Consider the following 22,144-nt stretch of genomic DNA (forward strand, 5'->3'; position numbering starts at 1 on the left):
AAGTGCAGGCTATGGAATGAATTACAGGATGATATAGAGAAATATGAGGTATACCTAGCAGGAAATCCGCACGGGAAGCGGGATTTCCATTTTAGGATGTAGCACCTGCGGTCCATTTGGGACCTCGCCGGCCAAGACTTGAAAACTCTGCACTGTGCCGTATCCAGCCACTGTACGTGGTCTTTGTACAAGGTAGGTTTCTATTACATGAAGTTTCTACGGCTGTGTGAGACTTGTGAACAATGCGTTTTATTGTATTAGAAGATATTGCAGCCAAGCATGGTATAATAGGTATTGAACAGCGCTACTATATCATGTATAGGCAATGAGCAAAGGTGCTGGTCTTACTGTAGGAGTGCTGTTCCTAGACTTACTTGAAATGGTCTGTTTTTGCGCATTTGTGTTTTGCGTTGTGCTATCGTAGCCTGCAAAGTCTTTTGCTCTCCCTTGCCTTTTCTTTTTTTAGAGCATCTCTTTGTTCCATCCATTGTTCCATTGTCTGAAACTAGCATACATTTAGCCAGCCGGCCGGAAAGGTCTCAAAACCCTCTGCTCTGCATTTTAGCGAGCGGCTCCCAGCTCAACGAATGTCCGTCTCACGAGGCCGAGTCGGCCGATCTGCATCTGCAGACTACATGTCAATAGGTAGGTACTTTAATCGTATTGATTACTCTGTGAGAAATACACAATCTACCAGGTACCGCACGGCGCTGACATACCTTGCTTTCCGGACAATGCTCCGGCTCCCCATATAAATGAACAAAAGGCGAAGCCCTCAACGCCTATTCTGCTCGCTTAAGCACCTCATGCTCAAATGGCACGCAAACCGCCCGCAGCCGCACCCACTGCTGCTCTGGAGCCGTGACACGCCCTGGCCTCGCGGATCGCACCCGTAGCTAGGCATCAGGGCCAGGATTTGCCTCGTGCAGCGCTGCAAGCGGCCAGCCCTGCTAGCGACCGAAGTGCCCTGGAGCGCCCCTCTGTGGCGGGCTCCGGGCCCTCTCAACCCGCTGAACCCACAGTAAACCCACAGTGCTGGATTCCTCCACAGAGAGCCCGTCTGCCGGCCCACTCAGGAAATTGATCGACCACCATCGTTGGAGTCTTGATTGTTTCTCTCTCTCCCGACTCTCAGCTTCATACCTTTTCGTATTGCTGGTTGGCCGTTTTGCCTTTGCCCCCTGTGCCTCAGGCTTTTGTGCGAAGCCACCGCTTCCAAGGGCTTCTTTTCGTTGCCGGTGCTGGCTGGCCGTCTGTTTCTCTCCTCTCATTGCCTCACCCATCCTTGTTCTTCTTCTGCGTCAGCTTCCAGTTTGCGTGGAACTCATTTCAGCTGCTCCGAGTCCCTCCAGCTTCCACCAGCCAGTCCCGCTCCCCATTGTCCGTGCAGAAGTCGCTCGTTCTTTTGCGCTGCAATTTGCTTTGTCTTTGCTTTTGTTTCTTATCTTTGTTTTACATCTTCGCTCCTTGTCTGTATTCTCGCATCTTCATTTTCAACTGGCCGCACTAGACTTTGCTTTTCAACCGGACGGGACATGCAACCACTCTTTTCTCGCTGACCCTCTTGGATATCCACGCTTATCCCTTTTGCTTGCGTTGTAATCCGAGTACCATGTCTTCCAAACCTACCACCACGGCCATTCATATACCATAGAACTCGGGGTTCCACCACACTACACGACACCATCTACTTAGCACCCACAACTCCGTGACATACGCCAGGCATATGGCGCCGAAGAAGCGAAAGAGTCGAAAGGGAACGCGCCAACGAGCGCAACAAGAAACACGTCTTCATGAGCCCCGCGTGTCGCAGTCTGGAAGACCATCCATCGACGGAGAAGGCGACAGATATCCAGCTGCATCATCCAGCATGGCGGGCACCGAGGAGGAAGAGGAAGCCGCAGGCAGCGATACCGTCACCGACCTCAGGGACGACCCTGAAGAGGACAATGACAATATCGAGGTAGCCTCTCTTTATCCAGCCAGCCAATTCCGACATGGCGCAATGAGCACATACAGGTCAGCTGGCGGACATTTCACGGCTGGAGATTCGCGGACGTTGACTTCTGACTTGTAAGTCTCATCACTAGACTTTACTCCTGGCCAATCGATGCTGGCTGTGGCGTAGTAAATTGGTCCAAATACCTGGCTCTCCATATTGTCGTTTAACTTGACAGCTGCTAACAACCATGCCAAGAGCGTCAACCCGGTCTCTATGGACCATGGACCTCGATTATCGTGAACTGCATGGGCGCAGATATTGCCGAGAGTACCACATGCCAAACGATGAAATTGAACAGCTTCGACTGACATTGCTGCACCAAGTGTTCTTGCATATCTTTGATGGAGAACTGTTTCTTGCTCCGTTCGACGAGCTGCCGTCGAATATCCTTGATGTCGGCACTGGCACTGGCGAATGGGCAATCAGGATTGCAGAGATGTATCCGGAATGCGAGGTTGTGGGAACCGACATATCAGCCATTGCCGAAACCGAAAGCGTTCCCGTCAACGTGTTTTTTGAGATTGAAGACGCAGAAGACTGGGACCGACCGCCGGACCATTACGACATGATCCACATGCGCTGGTTATCGGGGGCCTTTCGTGATTGGAATTTCATTTACGACTGCGCTTATTACTCGCTTAAGCCTGGTGGCTGGATAGAGGTCGCCGACTTTGATGGATTTGATACCATTGATTTTTTCAACAATCACTTCCCGCCCGAATCTCCCATCCACAAGTTATTCAGAGACATCCACATAGCCGCGGATATGGCGGGGCGAAAGGTGTCCATATCTCATCTGAACGCACCTGATTTCATGGAAGCGGGCTTTGTGGATATCAGAGTGGTGGACTATTCTCTTCCCGTCATATTTGGCGAGCCCTCTGTTGATAAGATTTGGTTAATGGCTCTTATAGACGGCATCGAATCCATGGCTTTGCGCCTCCTTACTGAGTACATGAACTGGGATCCGGAAGAATGCAAAGCCGTCTGCGAACAGGTGGCCTGGGAGCTGGCTAATATTACCAAGAATCCCGAGCTTGCCAAATCTCTCACTACCAAGGTCCGCGTCATCGTAGCGCGAAAACCTCTTCAGGCACCTAGGTCAAACGCCGCTTGGCCAGCGGATGAACCTTTGTCTCTGCGACCTCGAAGAGAGGAGGGAACGCCCGAGCTTGACTCTGCGTCAATCGCAACGCCTCGCCAGACGACCGAGCATCTTGTCACGGAGACGGTACACCAAGTGCCACATATTGAACCTTCATAAGAGGGGGCAGGGGAGAAGCGTGGAAGGAGTTGTGTGGAGAGCAAGAGCCAAAAAACAATCAAATCGATGTACCATCTTGGCATAGACTGTCCAAGCTGATTGGCCTTTTCTCTATATTCATTAGTATCCTTACGTTGGGAGCAGCAAATCGCTTCGATAAAAGCTTATGCGCCATGTGACTACCTCCACAGGAAAGGCTGTCACAGCGTTTAGCTTAAACCAACCCCCTGACCACTACCATTTTTTGCTACCGAGTGGGTATGACAGCGATACAACACTATTTACAATGACGAAGTTTAACGAAGACGACGAAAATTTGACTACAAGCAAGCATGCAAGCTTTTTCTTGAAAATTCTTGTTTTCATTTACCGTTTTTTACTTTCGGCACACGGCCGAACGACGAACAATTCAACTGTGGAATCTTGGAATCTTCGTGCCTTTTTTTTTTGTCAGTTGAATAACGATATAGAATCCTATTCTTTGACCATCTCTCTTATATAATTCATTGTTTGGATGTCACAATATTTTTGCAGCTGTATATAGGTTATTGGCAATGGGATCGACGGAATTGAGAGTCGAAGGATACATGTAGTCAAGTACTCTACACAACACTTTGGGCTCCGTGTGAACTTGAAGAGAAGAACATGCGATTCTCATTGTAACTGGTGGGAAGAGAAAAGAAAATATAACAAATGTAAAAATGATAATACGAGAACATTCAGTGCATTGGTTGTGAAGCAAGGTTATGAGCGAGGCAGTTATGACATGGAACAGTTAAAGACAACCCGGATCTGTGGCTTTGGCCGCCACACTGAACTACTACTACTACAGCGAGGCTGCAAGTACTCTGTACCCCCTAACGCGATGCGGCATCCAGCTCCCTTGCTCCACCGCCTCGGCCAGCGAATGAGCGCCACAGGAGCACGTTGGAGCTGCCCAAAGATCCGTCACTGACGCAGCCTGGCGATCTCAACCACCCGCTCATTTGCTCCGCCATCGCCAGCTTTGAGCTTCATCCAGGCATCGCCCAGCCTCGCAACCTCCCGTCTATCTAGCCGGTCGCCTTTTGCGAAAGCTACCGAAAGTCCCTCGCCTCTGCTCCTACCGGCCCGGAAGCAGGATTCGGGGCCTCCACCGCCGTGTTCAAGCCCCGCGCGAGCATGTCTGCTTGAAGAAGCCGATACCATGTCGCTCGATCCCAACGACGGATTTGTCGCCGCCGATGCTGCGGATCTAGAGAGCGGCGACCTGCCGATTTTTACGATTGAGCGGGTGCAGCTGCAGTTCTCGATAGCAGCCGACTTTGCCGCTGCGCAGGTTGCGAATAATGTCATCATCCTGGCCTTGTCGAATGGCCGCATTCTGCGCATCGACCTGAACCGGCCCGAGGACATTGACGGTGAGTTCGGTGGCATATTGAGGAAGAATAGGAGGGTAAGGAATGTTTCAGGTATGGACTTGGGCTAATATGGACGGCCTGACGTAGATATCGACCTACCAAAGAAGCCATCCGATATTGGCATCATTCGACGCATGTTCCTCGATCCTACGGCGTCGCATCTCTTGATTTGCACATCGACAGGGCAGAATTTTTATCTACACTCACAATCCAAGCAGCCTCGGGCGTTGAGTAAATTGCGCGACGTCGTGATTGAAAGTGTAGCCTGGAACCCTTCCCTGCCTACTGCTTCCACGAGAGAAATCCTCATCGGTGCCGCCGACGGCAACATCTACGAGGCCTTCATAGAAACGTCCAACGAATTCTACAAGAAAGAAGTGAAACATCTCAAGAACCTACATAAGCTTCCGAATGAGCCCATCACGGGCCTCTGGGTGGATAACTTGCATGGCAAGACTGATATGCGCAGGATTATGATTGCTACTCCGAGCAGACTGTTCCACCTCGTCGGTAGAATTAGCCATGGCTATGATGGTAGCGGTTCTATCTATACAAGGATGTTTGAGACGGAGCAGCCCATTATTCATGAGCTTTCAAGAGTTACTTCTGGGGCAAATTCCACTTTCGTTGTGTCTCCCGATCCACCTGATACTAGCCCCCATGACGATGATGTGCCAGATCGAGCATATGCTTGGCTATCATCACATGGCGTCTATCATGGAAAATTGTTAAATTCACCCACAGATGCTGCTCTAGGATCAAAGATTTTTGCAGAATCCAAGATGCTCCCGAGAGCTCAAATCGTTACCCAGGGGGCAGGAAGCAAACGGAAGCCGTCCACAGAAACAATCGATGCCATTGCTCTTACCCAGTGGCACATTGTAAATCTGGTCGGCGGCCGTGTCATTACTACCAACCGTCTGACTGGAGAGATGGTGTCGGAACATGACGTACTGTCCGCCGGGCAGAAGCCCATTGGTTTCTCGGTAGACTCTCAAAAGAACACCTTTTGGCTGTTTACGTCTGAGGAAATCTTCGAGATTGTGGTGCGAGATGAAGATAGAAACATCTGGAAGATCATGATGGAGACTCAGCAGTTTGAACCAGCTCTTCAGCAAGCTCGCTCACAAATGCAAAAAGAGACTGTTTCCGCAGCGTTTGGCGATTACCTCTCTACAAAGGGCCATTGGAGCGAGGCTGCAATGGTATACGGCCGGAGTAACAAGCCATTTGAAGAGATTGCACTCAAGCTTATCGACAGCAACCAACCGGATGCGCTGCGCATCTTCCTACTTACGAAGCTGGGTACGACCAAAAAGTCTGCTGTCATGCAGAGAATAATGGTTGCGAGCTGGCTTGTGGAGATCTTCATGGCCAAGATAAACTCTCTCGACGATGCAATCATCACTCATACAGACTTGACAGAGAAAATGAATCCCGCTGAATCCAGAAATCAGATGAGTGCGGCGAAGAAGGAATTTCAAGAATTCGTCAACAAATACAAGAGCGATCTCGACCATAGGACAGTATACGACGTGATAAGTAGCCATGGTAGGGAAGAAGAGCTTTTGTACTTTGCCAATGCTATCAACGACTACAACTATGTCTTATCATATTGGGTACAACGAGAGAGATGGAATGATGCGCTCAAGGTCCTGAAGAAGCAGACAGATCCAGAAGTTTTCTATCGATACAGTACTGTGCTCATGTCGCACGTGGCACAAGATACGGTGGATATCCTTATGAGACATCAAGATCTCAGTCCACGAAAGCTTATCCCCGCCTTGTTGGAATATCATCGCGACTTTTCTGGCGAAGGAACGGCTCAGAACCAGGCCATAAGATATCTCAACTATGTGGTATACCAGCTCAATTCTACCGATGCCGCGGTTCACAACACTCTTGTGTCCATTTACGCTTCACTCCCTTCCAAAGATGAGTCGGGACTGCTGGCTTACCTGCAGGCGCAGGGCGATGATCCTCGATATGATTCCGACTTTGCTTTAAGACAGTGCATCCACCACCACCGAACCCTCTCTTGTGTCCACATATACACTAGCATGGAGCAGTATCTTCAGGCCGTCGATTTGGCACTCTCACACAATGAGGTTGAGCTAGCAGCGGTCATTGCTGATAGACCAATGTCAAACCCTCAGCTGCGTAAAAGGCTGTGGCTGGCTGTTGCCCGGAGAGTCATCTCCAAGTCTGACGGTATCAAGACGGCGATCGAATTCCTGAAGAGGTGCGATTTGCTCCGGATTGAGGATCTAATTCCCTTCTTCCCCGATTTTGTGGTGATTGATGACTTCAAAGAGGAAATTTGCGAGGCTCTCGAAGATTATAGCCGAAACATTGATAATTTGAAGAAGGAAATGGATGAATCTTCTCAAACGGCCGCGAATATTAAGCTGGATATCGCTGCGTTGGATCATCGATATGCTATTGTGGAGCCTGGCGAGAAGTGCTACGTATGTGGGCTGCCACTACTGAGCAGGCAGTTCTTTGTGTTCCCTTGCCAGCACTCTTTTCACTCAGATTGTATGGGGCGGAAAGTTTTGGAACAGGCTGGTGTTGCCAAGTCATCCCGCATTAAAGAGCTTCAGATGCAAATTCACAAGGGGCTTGTGAGCGGCGCGCGGCGAGAAGCTGTTGTTGCTGAACTTGATGCCTTGGTAGCTTCAGCATGGTAAGTCTCTTATTGACTTTGGCGTCTTTAGCCCTGAAACAACTGATTAACTCCTTGATAGTATTCTTTGCAGTGACTTTGCCATCAAGAGGATTGACGAGCCTTTCATCACCCGGGATGACAACCTTGATGAGTGGGCATTATGAGGTGGACTCAATACATTCGCCGTGGAAATTATAGAAGTATAGATACCCTCCCTCCTGACTACATAATCTCAATTTATTAGCGACAAATACACTATATATTAGGCTATAGCAGCTTGCTTGCTTTTTCATCCTCACGTGTTATCTCGAGTGAGACTGGTCATGTCTGCTGAAAACGTTTTATAAGCATTGGTAGCTATGTACAAGAAGGTTCAAATATATATATACAAGAATGGTTGCTAATGATCAACAAGACAACCCAAAAAGACAACATTTTCATGATGTTTGTGTTTTCTTTCATATGCAAAGATGAGGTAAGGAGACTATATACAGTCACCACAGCCAGCGCCAGCTAGATATATACAGTTGCTGGCTACTTAAGCTGTGTAGACTTTTCCAGTGCCGTACTGGATGTTCTGGACAGACACTCCAGTGGGGGTGTTGGGGACACCGAGCTGGTGAGGGCAGCTAGGCTGGTTGCTCACAGAGAGGTTGAAGGTGCAGTCCTCGTCATAACCAAAGTGGCACACGGGATCGAGGATGTTGATGAACTCGTAGTTCTGAGCAGCAAACGAGCTTGGCTGGTTCAGGCAGTTGGCCACATAGTTGACGCTGTTGGCGGCGCTGAGAGGCAGCTTGCCGTTGTGCAGCAGGTCGGCGCACTGGCTGACGTCGACAAACTGCCAGTCCATGTTGACGCCGCCGCCCTGCTGGGGGTCGACGGTGGCGGACTGGCCAAAGACGAGGGTGTTCCAGGCGTCGTAGGAGATGTCGTGGGCGCCGCCGGAGGAGTCGATCTTCAGGACGTTGAGCGAGCGGCCCTGGTAGGTGAGCTGGACGCAGATGTTGTTGCAGTCGACGTCGCCGGGCCAGTAGGCGACGCGGTTGGTGTTGATGTGGCAGCCGAGCACGCCGATGGAGGACGAGTATTGCTCGTGGGGGGTGACGGAGACGGAGCCGCCGCGGGGGAGGACGGCAGCCGAGACAGTGGCGGCGGTGGCGGCGAGGAGGCCGAGGGAAGAGGTGAAGGAAGGCATCTTGTGCTTTTTTGAAGGAATGAAGTTGTTTTTGTTTTGGAAAGGAGAGTTGTAAACCGAGGTGTGGTTTCTTTTGTTAAGGAGTGAAGGAAGTTGGATACTTCGTTCGAAAAGGAATGGAATGGAAGGACTGTTTTTTTTTTTTGCTGAAGAGCTGCTCAGATTGAAGATAGAAGAAGAGATCGGCAAGGAGGAAGACGAGATGAACTTATATATCTGTTTCTCGAGCCTCGCGCCTCACAAGGGTGTTACTATTCCTCGGGGCGGAAACAAAAAATTAAACTGGAGATATCCCATGCCTTCTCATGCTTTTCCCTGCTCCATTGTAACGTTATGGAGTTGCTTGTTTTAGTGCTCACTGGACCAGGTGCTGACTTGAAACTTCGTAGGATGAGTGTACATTTGCTTTTACAAGTATTTTCTCTCTCGGCTTCACCCCTGCTTTGAACCCAAAGTGGGCATGAACAACTTTCCTTTAAAGAAATCTTTCATTATGAACGCTCAAGGAACGTTGATCGTGAACATACCACTCAGCCATTTACTATGGAATCATCGAGCATACAAACAATGGATCCACCTGAGCCTTCAAACGGACAGCCAGGGTTTATGGAGTTCTATATTCTGCTCGATAGCCTGGAAGGGGAACCGGGCGTCTAGGCTGACAGCCTGCTCCCTCTCGGAAGGTCGTAGAGGACCCAAGAGAGGCTGTGGCGATTGGACTCCCTTTTTCGGCTTGTGAAACGCTGTTGGGGGCTAGGATAGGCTACGACGCAGCAAACAAGGCTCTAACTGTGCCTGATTATCCGAGTGAGTGAGTTGTTTTCTCCATCGACTCATGGCTCTTCATACATGACTTGACGACCATCGCTCTTACACGCTCTACTGCACCCAAACGGCTTCAGCGAGTCAAACAATGGTCCCCCCTTAAGCTCGGTAGACGGAACCAAGTGCCGCTGAGAGAATCAGTGCGGATCCCTGCTGTGGGATCGTCTCCTGCCTATTTGGATTAACCGCCTGCCAGGCACGGGGCTGCCATTGGATGGTTCGCGAGCCGCACTGACGGGGGTGTCAACCCTGAGCTAAAATGATGCGATGATGCGTCTTTGCGTGCATTTTCTTCCTTTTCTTCTTCTGGTCTGTCTTTCACACGTGGGCCTGGTGACATGCATGACTGACTTGAGTTGTATTTTTTCTTTCTTTTGGCTAGATTCCGTGATGGTGGCGGTGGGAATGATGCCGTGCGGATTTCTTAGAGGCGCCCGATTAGCGGGAACGGCGTGGAGAGATGATTTTGATGCCCGGGATGCCCTGATGAGAAGCTGGGCTTGAAAGGGTAGGTCATGTTAGACGAGCTGGACCTATTTCTTATTATGTACTTGGCTGGGGGAGCGCTAATCAATAAGCTATACTTTGTGCTTTTTTTAGGCATATTCATTTCAATCTGACGATCTTCATGTCTTGTAGAGATGCATGTAAGTATTGTAGTACCTAGACGCTATGTAGCTGACTCGAAGATGTTTGCTTTCTGAGCTCGGTGCTTCTAGTTCAACTGAAACAGTGGCATTTACCTTTTGGTTCCTGCTTCCGTTTACCCGCCTTTGACAGCTTGACAAGCGCCATTTCCTGTTCCTGCTGTGTGGCCAGTGACATATCAGAGGACAAACAGTAGCTGAAGAATACACAACAGCACAATAGCATGCCGTTATGCCCAACATGTTTAAACCATCAAGCGTGGTTGACTCGAGGGCCACGCGGTGCGGCTTATTCCTGCTGCTGCTGCTTGGCGGAGCCAATGGGCTTTGGGTGCCTTCGGCGTGGCCGGTGCGGGCCGGGGCCATTAGTGCTTTGCTCTGCTGTGGTATGTAACAGATTTTTTCTCTTCTTCCGGTGGGGTTTTTTTTTCTGAATCGACTGATGGAATATGGAGACTGTAGAGGCGGTAGCGCCTTGGTGTTAGTCGAATAAGGAAGTTGGGATGACATGAGGCTTTAGCCGCTGTGATCTATAAGCGCTTTGAGATTCAGTGAGGGATTGGATCGGTAAGTAAGACGCTGCTGTAAGGGTACGGTGGAGAGTGTAAGACAGCTTTTTAAAGCAAGTAACCAACACAAAGGGCAATGAATTGATGACTTCGATGGGAACTTTGCTTCTATACAGCAACAATGAGCTTGACAGAATAAGATTTTATCTAGCAGCTTAGTAACACCCACGTCTATAACTCGCTATAGAATATGTGCGGCCTCCTTGTCTTTCAACCCTGCCAAGTCTTACATGCAGATACTTGTTATAGATTTAAATGAGTTCCAAGGTAGGAAATTCGATAATGGCAGAGGGCGCTTTTGAAGTAACGTTAAGTTTTTGCTTTGACGCTGCCCTTTCCATCGGCTGACTTCTGTTTCCGGCTCGCCAAGAGCGGTAATTTCGAAGGGACCAAATCTTCTATAATCCTTCTCATGTCTAGAGATAGGTACTTATCGCGCAGGGATTGGTGAGTTCCAAACAGGCCATGGGGACCATCCTGGCTACAACGTTCATGCAAGTGGCACTACTATGCAGTAGCGGTATCTCGGGGATCGTTGGATCGGGCTACTCAACTACTTACTATATGCTTGTTTCACTGCAGCCTAGATGTGGGGTTTCGAACTGAGCATGGGATGGTTATTGGCAATCCAATTGTTTATTAGTGCTTGTAGCATCCATATGCCCGAGTCGCTTATATGGCCAGAATTTAGCAGTCCGGGCGGGTGGGATAATGGAAATGTTTGCTGATGAGGTGATTTACGCTCGTTTCGTGCGTGTTGGGCAAATCAAGAAGATTGAAAAGGGTGGAAAAGCTCTCAATCGGTATCAATACCTTTCTAGCCTTTGAATAGTATATTCTGGACGTGACTATTCCGCAGCAAGTGTATTAATGGTAATACTGGCGGACATGACTCTTCTTCACACGACCACTCAGTGTGGCCAAGACATTGAATAAGCAGGATGACCTGCTTCGGGCGTAGAGAATATGATCATTTACACAGTAAATATCGCAGAAAAGAGTGCAAACTTCCTGTGAGAGATGTATTGTTTAGGAAGATGGTGCGTAATTAATTGTGCGGCCATGGATCTTTACTAGCAAGCGCACATCAACCCTACCTTCCTTGCCTATGGACATTGTTCAAGGGCTAGACATCAAGGTAACTAAGATCTGCTGTGGAGAAAGCTGCGAACTATTGATTCAATTTCGGCGCTTTGTACATAGAATGCCATGCCTTTGATTGAAACCGGGGTGCCTTGGCTGATCCTTCGAATGTACCTAGTGTTACTTGACGGGCCCCAGACAACTACCCTGTGCTACCGCCGTTGCAAGCGCAACTGGGCTATACTGTAGGTTATACTTTAAGCTTTGAAGCGTTTGTTTTGGATACCTGGGTATAGGCTAGCGGATAGGATCTATACCTGTGTTCAAAGAGCTATCATAATCTTGTTATCCACTCAACCCTTGTACGTCTCCGATTTTGACCCGAGCGCCAACAGCAGCGATCATATGTCTGGCTGTACGTAACAAGTTAATAGATCCTACTCACCGTGAGTAATAACAAACGCCATCATTTATCAAAAACTGCTGTGTTTCATTTCATTCGAGTTCATCTATCATCTACTTAGGAGAAGCAATAGGTTCCCTGCATGCCCCTCCAAGTGAGACAATCTTGCTCGTAGGATCACATAGCTTGGAATTGACAGGGATAGTAGTTGTTTAACCGTCGCTTCTTAAGTAGGCCAAGACCAAGTAGAAATTAATTTCTTGGTGCTGGTGACATAGCAATGCTGCCTATGAGCTATTTCGCCCAGTGGAATTTGTAATATCTGTAGCATAAGACATCTGATGGAATATCCTTACGCTATCTAGGTTGCCAACTTCACAACCAAGCATGATAAAAGGGTCTTCTGTTTATGGACAATGATTCGTCTAACAAATAATAAGTTACAGTTCATATTCCGCCCAATGCTTACTGAAACTATGTACATACAAGATTTTATCTACTAAATACCAAATGAAACCCCAAAGCTTGCCCGCGTTTGCCGAAAGCATGTATATACAATGGATGCAAAACAATATAAATCAAAACCCATAGCTATCCACGTGTACTGAAAAGCTATGGCTATCAAGAATCCTGCTCAACTGTTGACTGTAGCCTGTGCTGTAATTCTTCGAGATGTGACTTTCCATATTCATCCCTATAGTTCTCCAAAATTTCTCTTCGCATGACGCGTCGGGGAGCTCTTCTACCTGTAAAAAGCTCAAACTGCGCACAGCCTTGTTCCGGAAGCAAATCCAGACCGTCCATAGCCACCCAGCCTCGGGAAGCTCCGTCTCGTGCTTGTTTCAAGAGTGGCGTGTTCAATGTTTTGTATCCGAGTTCAATGATGACACCACCCGTTTGATTGGCCATCCATGCATCAGGTAACTTGAACTCGGGAGATGGCGTATTACCAATTGGATGTGTCGGGATGCATGAAATAATGATAGAGGGATGTCGCTGATCGGATGGCCAAGGCTCATCAAGAGAAGTGAATATATGAAACCGTATCTCTTGGGCATCGGCAAAGAAATTCTGCTCTCCCTCTTTGAGTAGCTTCTGAAAATGAAACACCAGTCTCTCTGCATTCTCTGTGGTTCGATTGTAAATGCCAATGTTCTTGATGCCAACCTGCAGCATAGCATAAACGGCGGCGCGGGCCATACCACCTGCGCCTATGATGAGTCCCCATGTGGTTGGCCTTACAGCATTTGCGGGAGACAGTCCGCGTCGGATACATGCTCGAATACCGATCCAGTCTGTATTCTCGCCATATAAAGCTAAAACAGGACCTGCTCTATTTATTCCAGCAAATAGGGCAGAGCCTGTTGGGATGGTGCCATCGGATTTGAGTTGGCGAATGGGGATTAAGGTATTGGCGGCCCCGATGGCTCTGGCGTGGGGACTTAGATATTTGGTCAAGGTTGTAATTTCAACTTTGAATGGTAGCCCAATAGATGCTCCGCCAAAATGAGTGTCGTATATGAGATGTTCAACCCCTTTCAGACAATTGCTTGAGTAAGGCGCATAGTGATGTGGTATACCACAGGCTGACAATGCAGCGTTATGCATGGCTGGAGACATACTGTACCCAACATTGGCTCCAAACACGTAAAGTTTCATTGCATCGTATACAAAAGAAGCGTACAAGGCGTTGGTGGCTTCCTTTGCTGTTATGTAGGGAAACGGATGACCCATATCCTGGATCTGCGTCACTGGGCTGGACGCAACCAGCGTAAGGGTCTGGTTGAAGCAAGATGAATAGCGGCCAAGATATCCACTGTTGTACGCGATCAGCGGTATCTTGTTTGTTTTCAGGGATGAAACCTTGGATTTAAACCGCGAGATGACAAAATTGTCGTCCATTGTTTTCGCTACTCGCACTAGCCGTACCATGTCACAACCCAACTGACAGGCTTTCTGATACCAAGATGCCCATGACGGAGAGTCCCAAGGTTGGACGTCTGTTGATAGAAAATAGCTTCCAACAATTTTAGATCGGCTCTTTGAAGAGATAATCTTGGCGAGATCAGATTGGTCCAGGCGCAAATCAACCGTTAGCATCTCTGGAGCTAGAGACAGACTATGCGAAAGCAAGTCTAGGTATGACCGCACTATGCTGTTGTTGGGCACTTCGGGCAGCTTGATGTGGAGCAAGATGGGCAGCATAGTGCTCCTTCGGACAATTCCCGTGGCCTCGGTAAGTCTGTTAGTTAAGTCGCTAAAACCGCCAATAGGATCCCGGGCCGCTGACAAGTCGTTGACAAAGATTTGAACCGCGTCTACGCCAACTATTGAGTCTTCCCATTTTTCATTACCGCTCAAAATGTCTTCGATGAGCAGAGAGAGACAGTATGTAAAGTTTCTGTCTTCTGGTGCAATGCTTGCAAGAGGAAATGCGGACTCGAAAAAGGAAATAGTTCCAGCTGGGTAAATGAGCGACAAGAATTTGAGAAAGTGCCGTTCAGCTTGCTTCAATGCCAAGTAAGGTGCGTTCGCCGTGGATCCACGGCCACTGATCTCGTATTGCTCCACATTATTCACCCGAAGTTCGGAGACGTTGAAGAACTCCAAGTTTGTACAACTGCGATAGAACAAGTTGCTCATTTTCATCAAGTTGCGGACTTTTGTCTTGTCTGTGAGCTTCAAGTGGCCTTGGATGGCATCGATATCCCGAAGGACATGGATAACTGGGTTGGTAGCTGTAAACTGTCGAAGAAGAATCTGGACATTCCTATCCATCCAGGGACAGACGATGATGCTCCCTGTTGGATTCTGCTGGAGAATTTCGTGCAGCACTTCCGCCTGCTTCCGTTGACATTCTGCGTTCCCATGGACTTGCTTGAAATTCGAGCTCGATGAGCCCGTAACTGACTGGAATGCCACGTCCACATTGATGACCTTCTTTTTCAACGCCGACGCGGCCATGATGGCCAATGTTGATTTTCCTGAGCCTCGGAGCCCTACCAAGGCCAGTGAGGCATCGGAACTGAAACCTGGGATCTTGCCGCTAGTGGGTGTGAGAGGCGGAGTAGGGGTTCTTGATGCAACTTCTGAGCCGGAATTTGAGCTGATGAAGGCATACGGCCGCAGCCGGTCGACACTGAGCGGCCCTTCATTGCTCATCATAGTGGCCAACGATCTCTTGACGCCAGCCATGATGCCTCATTCTGCTTGTGGTTTCCAGACGTGTGGTAGTGTGGTAAGAATCTCTTGCGGTGTCAACGATGACTGGATTTCTGAAGCGTCAACTGGGCGTCTTACCAATGTTCTAAACTTTGTTATGGCGCAGGGGATAAGTGTTTACCCGAAGCTTCGCCACCCGCCAAGAGCCTTTAGCTCCTTTTACCCCAGACTTCTATCCCTATCAGTGGTGCGCCTATCCAATAGCACGTTGTGATTGCAGTGCGGCCCTATTACGCAAGCCGAAGTCGCAGCTGAAAGACTATCGTGAGGCTGAGTCTGTTTTGTCTCCTTAGACCTTCCGTTGTCGATTGTACAGAATCCTTCAGACTTGATTCCGGCATTCTGAAAGATGATGCTGGTGCAGAGACAGAGACTTGACAACGCGGCAATCCATTTTTCGGCGCTGACAAAGATTCTCGGTGAGCTATGATCGATCGGCATGTCGCCCCAAAAAAGATCAAAGGACGAGTCGGAACCTGCTAGGAAGTCAGAAGAGTCAACCTCAGGAACTAAGCGACGGCGAGTGTCACTTGCCTGTGATGCTTGCAGAACAGCCCGAGAGAGATGCGATGGCGGACGTCCGCAGTGTGGCCGCTGCGTGACTCAGAGCCGATCATGTTCCTATACGCCTACGTCTAAGAAGAGAGGTATACAAAGCGGATACCTGAGAGCAATTGAGCTATCGCTTGCATGGTTACTTGAGAAAACTCCCGACAATGAAGAGGCCCTTTACCAGCTGCTAGTGAAGGATGACGGCAAAGATGGCGCGAACATTCTTATGAGCAAAGGCAAATCCGCGAATAAGCTTCATAAGCGGTGGAGCAAGGGCCGTGTTCATAAGCAGCTTGAATCGCTACTTTGCCAAGGGGGAGCGCCAAAAGTGGAAGCGTCTAATACCGAAGATTCAGAAACAGACGACGACACAGTGGTAGGAAATACCGACCTGATAACAGATCCATCGGCAAGTCCTCACATAACAGACTCTGGGACTTTTGACCAGGCTTTTTCGTTAAAGGAGCTCAAATCAATCAAACAACGGGCGACAAGACTACCTTCGAATTATCGACATCTCCTTAATATCTACTTTTCATATACCCATTGCTGGTTTCCTATACTCGATCGAGAAGAAATCTTTGCTACCGCGGCAATATGCGAATCGCAGGACGGAAGTGCCTCCCACTATCCAAGGCAAGATAACATAAACTCCTCTAATCTCGCCGTTCTCTGGTCCGCTATTGCTGTTGCAGCTTTCCAAGATGCACACTCTTCAGCTCCTCTCATTAGCGAGGGGGCTGTATCGCCGACAGAGATCTTTTCTATAGCACGCAGCCTGATCCCGCAGGAGGAGGATCATTTCGATGTTTCGGGCATTCAAGCGAGTCTTCTCCACGCAATTATTCTCATCGGCCGTGAAAATATGCTGGCTGCGTCACTGATCGCAGGAAAAGCTGTGCGGCTGATATCATACCTGCGGATAACGAATGGGGATGCGCAAAAGCCAGTTTTGGATAAATTAGCTGCCGCTTGTAACCTCATCGAGGTGTTAACATCGATTTGTATTGGGCAGCCATCCCGGATACTGGATATGAGAAATATCCAGCTGACTGGCCTATCAAATTTGGGTTTCACTGATTCTTTTTCTCCGACCTATGGGTTTGGTAAACTCTCACTAAATCCCGACTCTGCTCGCCCTCAGATACCCCCTCTTTTCGCTCTGGACCAGTTGGGTCGATTTGCCCAGATTTTAAGTACTCATGCTACCGAAAAGCTTCATCCAGACGACCCTGGTAAAGTTATTACCGTCGGAGACCTTGTATCATCCTTGGATCCACAGTTCAGCTTTTGCAACTCTGTTATCGCCGGAGAGGCAACGCCAATGGTACCTTCGGCTTTTCTTGTCCAGGCCATGTTCCTAGCCGCAACCGTTGAGCTCGTTCCGGGCCAACGATCTTCCCTTACGTCTAATTTCCTAGAGGTGGTCGAATCCAGCATATCAAATTTTGGGGCATGTGGCACCCCGCCTATCATTGTTGCTCTTTTTTCACTTGTTCAACAGAAAGGCATCATTGATGAAATGCTCACATCTGATACAAACAGATGGAATTTAGCATTGAATGCTATCAAGACGGTGTGGTTGCCAGATGAGGCAGCTAAAAAGGCAATTTCTCCTAAAACATCAACATCAATATCCGGTACTTCTTGGGGGGAAATCTCCGGACTGAAGCCATTGGGCCAGGATAATCCAATGAGCTACCACAACGAACCCCCAACAAGGGCCATTCGCCAAGGATACGGGCTATTCCCAACGGAGGCACACATTCCCCCCAGCGGCCAGGTTTATATGGAAAATCAGCATAAATATTCTCCCGCCCAGCCTCCGCCGAATCTCGGTATGCAGTTTTCACCAACGTTGATCGGTACAATGCAGCCTGTTAGTCGGATTGTACAACCAGGGGAATCTCACACCAACGCAGTTGACTACGACGCAATCCTAGAGGAGCTGGGCAATATCGATTATGCTGATAGCAGCATTGAAATCGATCCCCAGTTTATGATGAATCTTGGATTTGCTCCAGGATGTACTCTGGAAGAATTGTTTCATGCCAATTCCGGCGCCTAATTAGCTATCTTACCACTTACTAGAACCCATATACCTCTTCGCGATCTTTGTTTACGAAAATGCAAGTTTTGGTATTAACAAAACATGTACTGTCTTGTAGATGCAGGCCGCTTAATCATTTGGCTATTCTACGTAAGAGGCTGCCAATGGTCACAAGGATTTTTTTTTGGCTCGAAACTATTGATGCTTGCAGGGTTAAAATGCTTGCCGCTTTCCGTCTGGATATATCTTTATCCAGGTATGGGTGGCGGCTCCACACACAACCCAATCCCCCAAAGAGCAAATCTTCGGCTGCCAATCCATCAACCCCAGATTCATCCAGCGTATCAATCTCTGCCGAATGTACATGCATTAGCTCCTCGCTACTGACTTCTTCCCCACGGGGAAAGCTGAAGACAACCTTATGGCTGACCATTGTCTCTTATAAGTTGACCGATGGACACCAAAGGTTCCCTCTGCTCAGGAGCTTTCGATTCAACTGGCACTCCAGCAGTGTTCAATCATCTTTCACCATGACTCTCCTTTCATTAAAAGAAGATCGGCCTACGCCCAAGGCAGTCTACAACTGGCGAGTGTATGCCTGCGCTGCCACAGCATCTTTTGCAGCATGCATGATTGGATACGACTCTGCCTTCATTGGCACTACTCTTGCTCTCCCTTCTTTCGAGGCAGAGTTCAACTTTGCGCAATACACCCCAGCCCATCTCACACTAGTCCAACAAAACATCGTATCCGTGTATCAAGCCGGAGCGTTTTTCGGAAGCTTGGCAGCCTACGTCTCCAGCTACTTCCTTGGACGCAGGAAATCCCTTCTCGCGTTTGCTGCTCTCTTCATGATTGGAGCGGGCATGATGCTAGGCGCCAATGGCAGCCGTGGCCTTGGTCTCATCATCGGCGGCCGCGTTGTAGCTGGTTTTGGAGTCGGAGGATGCTCCAACATGACACCGATATACATCTCTGAGCTTGCGCCGCCAGCAGTGCGTGGACGTCTCGTGGGACTCTACGAACTTGGATGGCAAATTGGTGGGCTTGTTGGATTTTGGATCACATATGGTGTCAACACAACCATGGCGCCTAGCAACACCCAGTGGCTAATACCTTTTGCCGTCCAATTGATCCCCGGAGGACTGCTACTGATTGGCGCCATATTCATCCCAGAATCTCCACGCTGGCTCTTCTTGAAGAACAAGCGAGAGGAGGCTTTGAAGATCCTCTGCTGGATGAGGCAGCTTGACCGTGACGACAAGTATATTGTGGAAGAAGTGGGCTTTATTGATGAGGACCTGGAACGGTACCGCCGAGACGTCGGTGCTGGTTTCTGGAAGCCATTCCTGGCTTTGAAAGAGCGCAAAATCCAATGGAGATTCTTGCTTGGCGCCCTTTTATTTATTTTCCAAAATGGTAAGATATTACTGAGTTCTATATGTTATAATCTGTCGCTAACAAGTTGCAGGCTCTGGTATCAACGCAATCAACTACTACAGTCCAACTGTCTTCAAAAGCATCGGCATCACAGGAACAAATACAGGCTTTCTAACGACAGGAATATTCGGAGTTGTTAAAACAGTCCTGACGTTAGTGTGGCTCCTTTTCCTGATCGATCGTATGGGTCGGCGCAACCTTCTGATGGTTGGTGCCATCGGCGGCTCGCTCTGCATGTGGTTTATTGGAGCATATATAAAAATCGCCAACCCTGCCTCCAAGGTAGGCGGTAATACTACGTTATCCTCTGGAGGCATCGCAGCCATCTTCTTCTTCTATCTATGGACGGCATTCTACACGCCTTCATGGAATGGAACGCCTTGGGTCATCAACTCGGAAATGTTTGACCAAAACACGCGGTCTCTCGGTCAAGCTAACGCAGCGGCCAACAACTGGTTCTGGAATTTTATCATTGCGAGATTCACCCAGCAAATGTTTGAAGCGTGGGGATACGGGGTGTACTTTTTCTTTGCTTCTCTCATGATCATTTCTGTTGTCTTTGTATTTTTCTGCATCCCAGAGACAAAGGCGCTGCCGCTTGAGGCCATGGATCGGCTTTTCAAGATCAAGCCGACCTGGAAGGCGAACAAAATCTTGCTGGAGGAGCTTCGAGCTGAGAATGAGGATTTTGCGCAAAATACGCGAGGGATTAATTGGGATAGCGAGAAGGATATCGCAACCGAGCAGGTAGAAGGTGAGACGACGAAGGTGTAAACGATGCGAAGGAATATTTAAGTAGCAAAGCGTTACCTTATATGAATACACACCCATCAGTGCAAAGGTTTTTCTCATGGGATCTTAAATGTCTCGTGAATTGTTAGCTGTGTCTGTATTTGCATGTTTATGGTAGATTAAGACATTGCTTTGAAAGTAATGCCTGGTGCGACGGTAAAAGGCAATGTCGGTTGTCTAACTACCTACTCTGACATCTTTCGAAGCAGACGGAAGCTGGGGACGTAGGACGCAAAACGGAACAACTGCTGCTTTTGTTCTGTAAACATATAATTATTGAAGACTTTTTGTTCTATTTCAGTGTACATAGATGTTACAGTTTGGCTTGAGATCTCTGAGCTACATTTGCCGCAATCGCCGCCTTGACTTTCTCAGCCGGCAGGCCTTCAATCGTGTTCCCTGTCCAATATGTGTCTTGCTCCAATCCCTGCCATATTAACGCCTCTGTTCCCAAAATTACATCCCACCCTTTCTTCTCAGCAAGCATGCCCAACGCAGTAAACGGCGTGGGGTTGTAGCACATTTCAAGCATGGCGCCCTTGTGCTCTTTATCTAGCAAAATCTCAGTAATCTGCCTTGCTAGCTTCTCCTCTGCTGTCTGTGGTACGAAATCGGGCACACAAGCAACAATAGCACCAGGTCCGGCAGCATTTCTCGCCTGGCTGATTGTGGAAATGTGCAAGAGATCTTGGCCATAGCCTCGCGATGCGCAGTCTCGGATGACAGCCTCGACTTCAGAAGCGTCCCGGTTCACGAGATATATTTCTTTCACGTTCATCCACTTTCTCAGAGCGTAGATGGCACTGCGCGCGGCACCTCCGCCGCCGATGACGAGAGCCGGCCGGTCATGGTACGTGAGGGCCGGATCTTTGACGTTGTAGAAAAAAGAGTCGCGGATGCCGATGACATCCGTGTTGGTGCCGCATAAAACTCGCCGGCCATTGCGGTTTTTGAAGAAGACAGTGTTGCAAGCTCCCACGTCGCGGCACTCATCTGTCATTTCATCAAGATGGGGAATAATGGCCACTTTGTTGGGCATTGTAACAGATGCACCTGAAGGGGACCAGCCACGATTAGTTTGAGCGTAACTGAAAGAGGCGGTTAAGAATTGCTCACCGAAACATGATGGGTGCTGTACTAGATCTAAGAATTGCTGTAGGTCTGATGAATCAAGACGGAGTTGGCTCCAGCGGAGGTTAAGATGGTCGTAGATGACCTGATGAAGAAAAGGAGAAAGTGAATGTGTGAGCTTCTTGCCAAAGAGATAACCGTGCTTGTCGAGGCCGGCTCGTTCAGCTTCGTTGATACCGTCTTGAGCCGATAATGCCATGGTGTCTGGTAAGAAATTTGGTGAGGTTAATGGTGATTTCTTAGAGGCTCAAAGAAATTGAGATGGGCCATTATAATGTCGGTATAAGAATCACATATCGTTTTCCAAAAACTCCTAATTCGTGACAAGCTTATCCGAGCGGTACGGATCTCTCGCAACGGTTGCCGCATTGAAGAAGACCAAATATCCGGCTTTCTTCCCATCACATCGGTATATCAATCGTGGGGGTCGTTTGGTGGTGGGTATGCCCGCCATCCGGCTAAAGCTTTACCCTGAAACATGATCGCTGCCTAAAACACGCCCGTAGCTTATACGACTACATGCTAGACTAATACAGTAATACATGTAGGTTCTGTAATAATGACGATTCTGCAGATATTCGCACCTCGCGCTTCGCTTTTAAGCGGCTCAAATTATGCCGGCCATTTGCAAAGTTTAACCTAATTTCCTTCTATATCCAAGAATGCTTCAATCTTTATCCGACACTCGTTCTATAGAGCTGATTTCTCATGTTATCACATTTCATCTTTAAATAGGTAGAAGACCTGTAATCTCATTTATAAGAAAGTATATCTCATTTGTATAAGATGGCTTCGCTGTCTCCATAGTGTAGAAATCTTTAAGTAATATACCGCGAATAAGTCATTGATCCATAACAAAATTTGAATCATCATATATTTACTTTACACATCAGATCCT

General features: G+C 48.4%; 6 protein-coding genes across 6 annotated transcripts; 3 read left to right on the plus strand and 3 right to left on the minus strand.

Annotated features, from left to right (window-relative positions):
• Positions 1 to 1,870: 1,870 nt before the first annotated feature.
• On the plus strand, positions 1,871 to 3,266 carry TGAM01_v206297 (hypothetical protein; the record flags this gene model as incomplete). The annotated part of the gene is made up of 2 exons (XM_018807025.1): positions 1,871 to 2,073; positions 2,258 to 3,266. The coding sequence occupies 2 exons, from the start codon at positions 1,871 to 1,873 to the stop codon at positions 3,264 to 3,266; spliced, it is 1,212 nt and encodes a 403-aa protein (XP_018659726.1).
• A 1,186-nt stretch (positions 3,267 to 4,452) lies between these two features.
• On the plus strand, positions 4,453 to 7,498 carry TGAM01_v206298 (hypothetical protein; the record flags this gene model as incomplete). The annotated part of the gene is made up of 3 exons (XM_018807026.1): positions 4,453 to 4,666; positions 4,754 to 7,352; positions 7,414 to 7,498. The coding sequence occupies 3 exons, from the start codon at positions 4,453 to 4,455 to the stop codon at positions 7,496 to 7,498; spliced, it is 2,898 nt and encodes a 965-aa protein (XP_018659727.1).
• Positions 7,499 to 7,872: 374 nt separating this feature from the next.
• Positions 7,873 to 8,532, minus strand: TGAM01_v206299 (hypothetical protein; the record flags this gene model as incomplete). The annotated part of the gene is made up of 1 exon (XM_018807027.1): positions 7,873 to 8,532. The coding sequence occupies one exon, from the start codon at positions 8,530 to 8,532 to the stop codon at positions 7,873 to 7,875; it is 660 nt and encodes a 219-aa protein (XP_018659728.1).
• A 4,148-nt stretch (positions 8,533 to 12,680) lies between these two features.
• Positions 12,681 to 15,254, minus strand: TGAM01_v206300 (hypothetical protein; the record flags this gene model as incomplete). Its single annotated transcript, XM_018807028.2, has 1 exon — positions 12,681 to 15,254. One exon carries the CDS (start codon positions 15,252 to 15,254, stop codon positions 12,681 to 12,683), a length of 2,574 nt encoding a protein of 857 aa, XP_018659729.1.
• Positions 15,255 to 17,960: 2,706 nt separating this feature from the next.
• Positions 17,961 to 20,097, plus strand: TGAM01_v206301 (quinate permease; the record flags this gene model as incomplete). Its single annotated transcript, XM_018807030.2, has 2 exons — positions 17,961 to 19,302; positions 19,355 to 20,097. The coding sequence occupies 2 exons, from the start codon at positions 17,961 to 17,963 to the stop codon at positions 20,095 to 20,097; spliced, it is 2,085 nt and encodes a 694-aa protein (XP_018659731.2).
• A 331-nt stretch (positions 20,098 to 20,428) lies between these two features.
• Positions 20,429 to 21,445, minus strand: TGAM01_v206302 (quinate dehydrogenase; the record flags this gene model as incomplete). Its single annotated transcript, XM_018807031.1, has 1 exon — positions 20,429 to 21,445. One exon carries the CDS (start codon positions 21,443 to 21,445, stop codon positions 20,429 to 20,431), a length of 1,017 nt encoding a protein of 338 aa, XP_018659732.1.
• Positions 21,446 to 22,144: the final 699 nt, after the last annotated feature.

The sequence above is a fragment of the Trichoderma gamsii genome (genome assembly GCF_001481775.2).
Source record: "Trichoderma gamsii strain T6085 chromosome Unknown Scaffold_21.2, whole genome shotgun sequence".
NCBI lineage: Eukaryota > Fungi > Ascomycota > Sordariomycetes > Hypocreales > Hypocreaceae > Trichoderma > Trichoderma gamsii.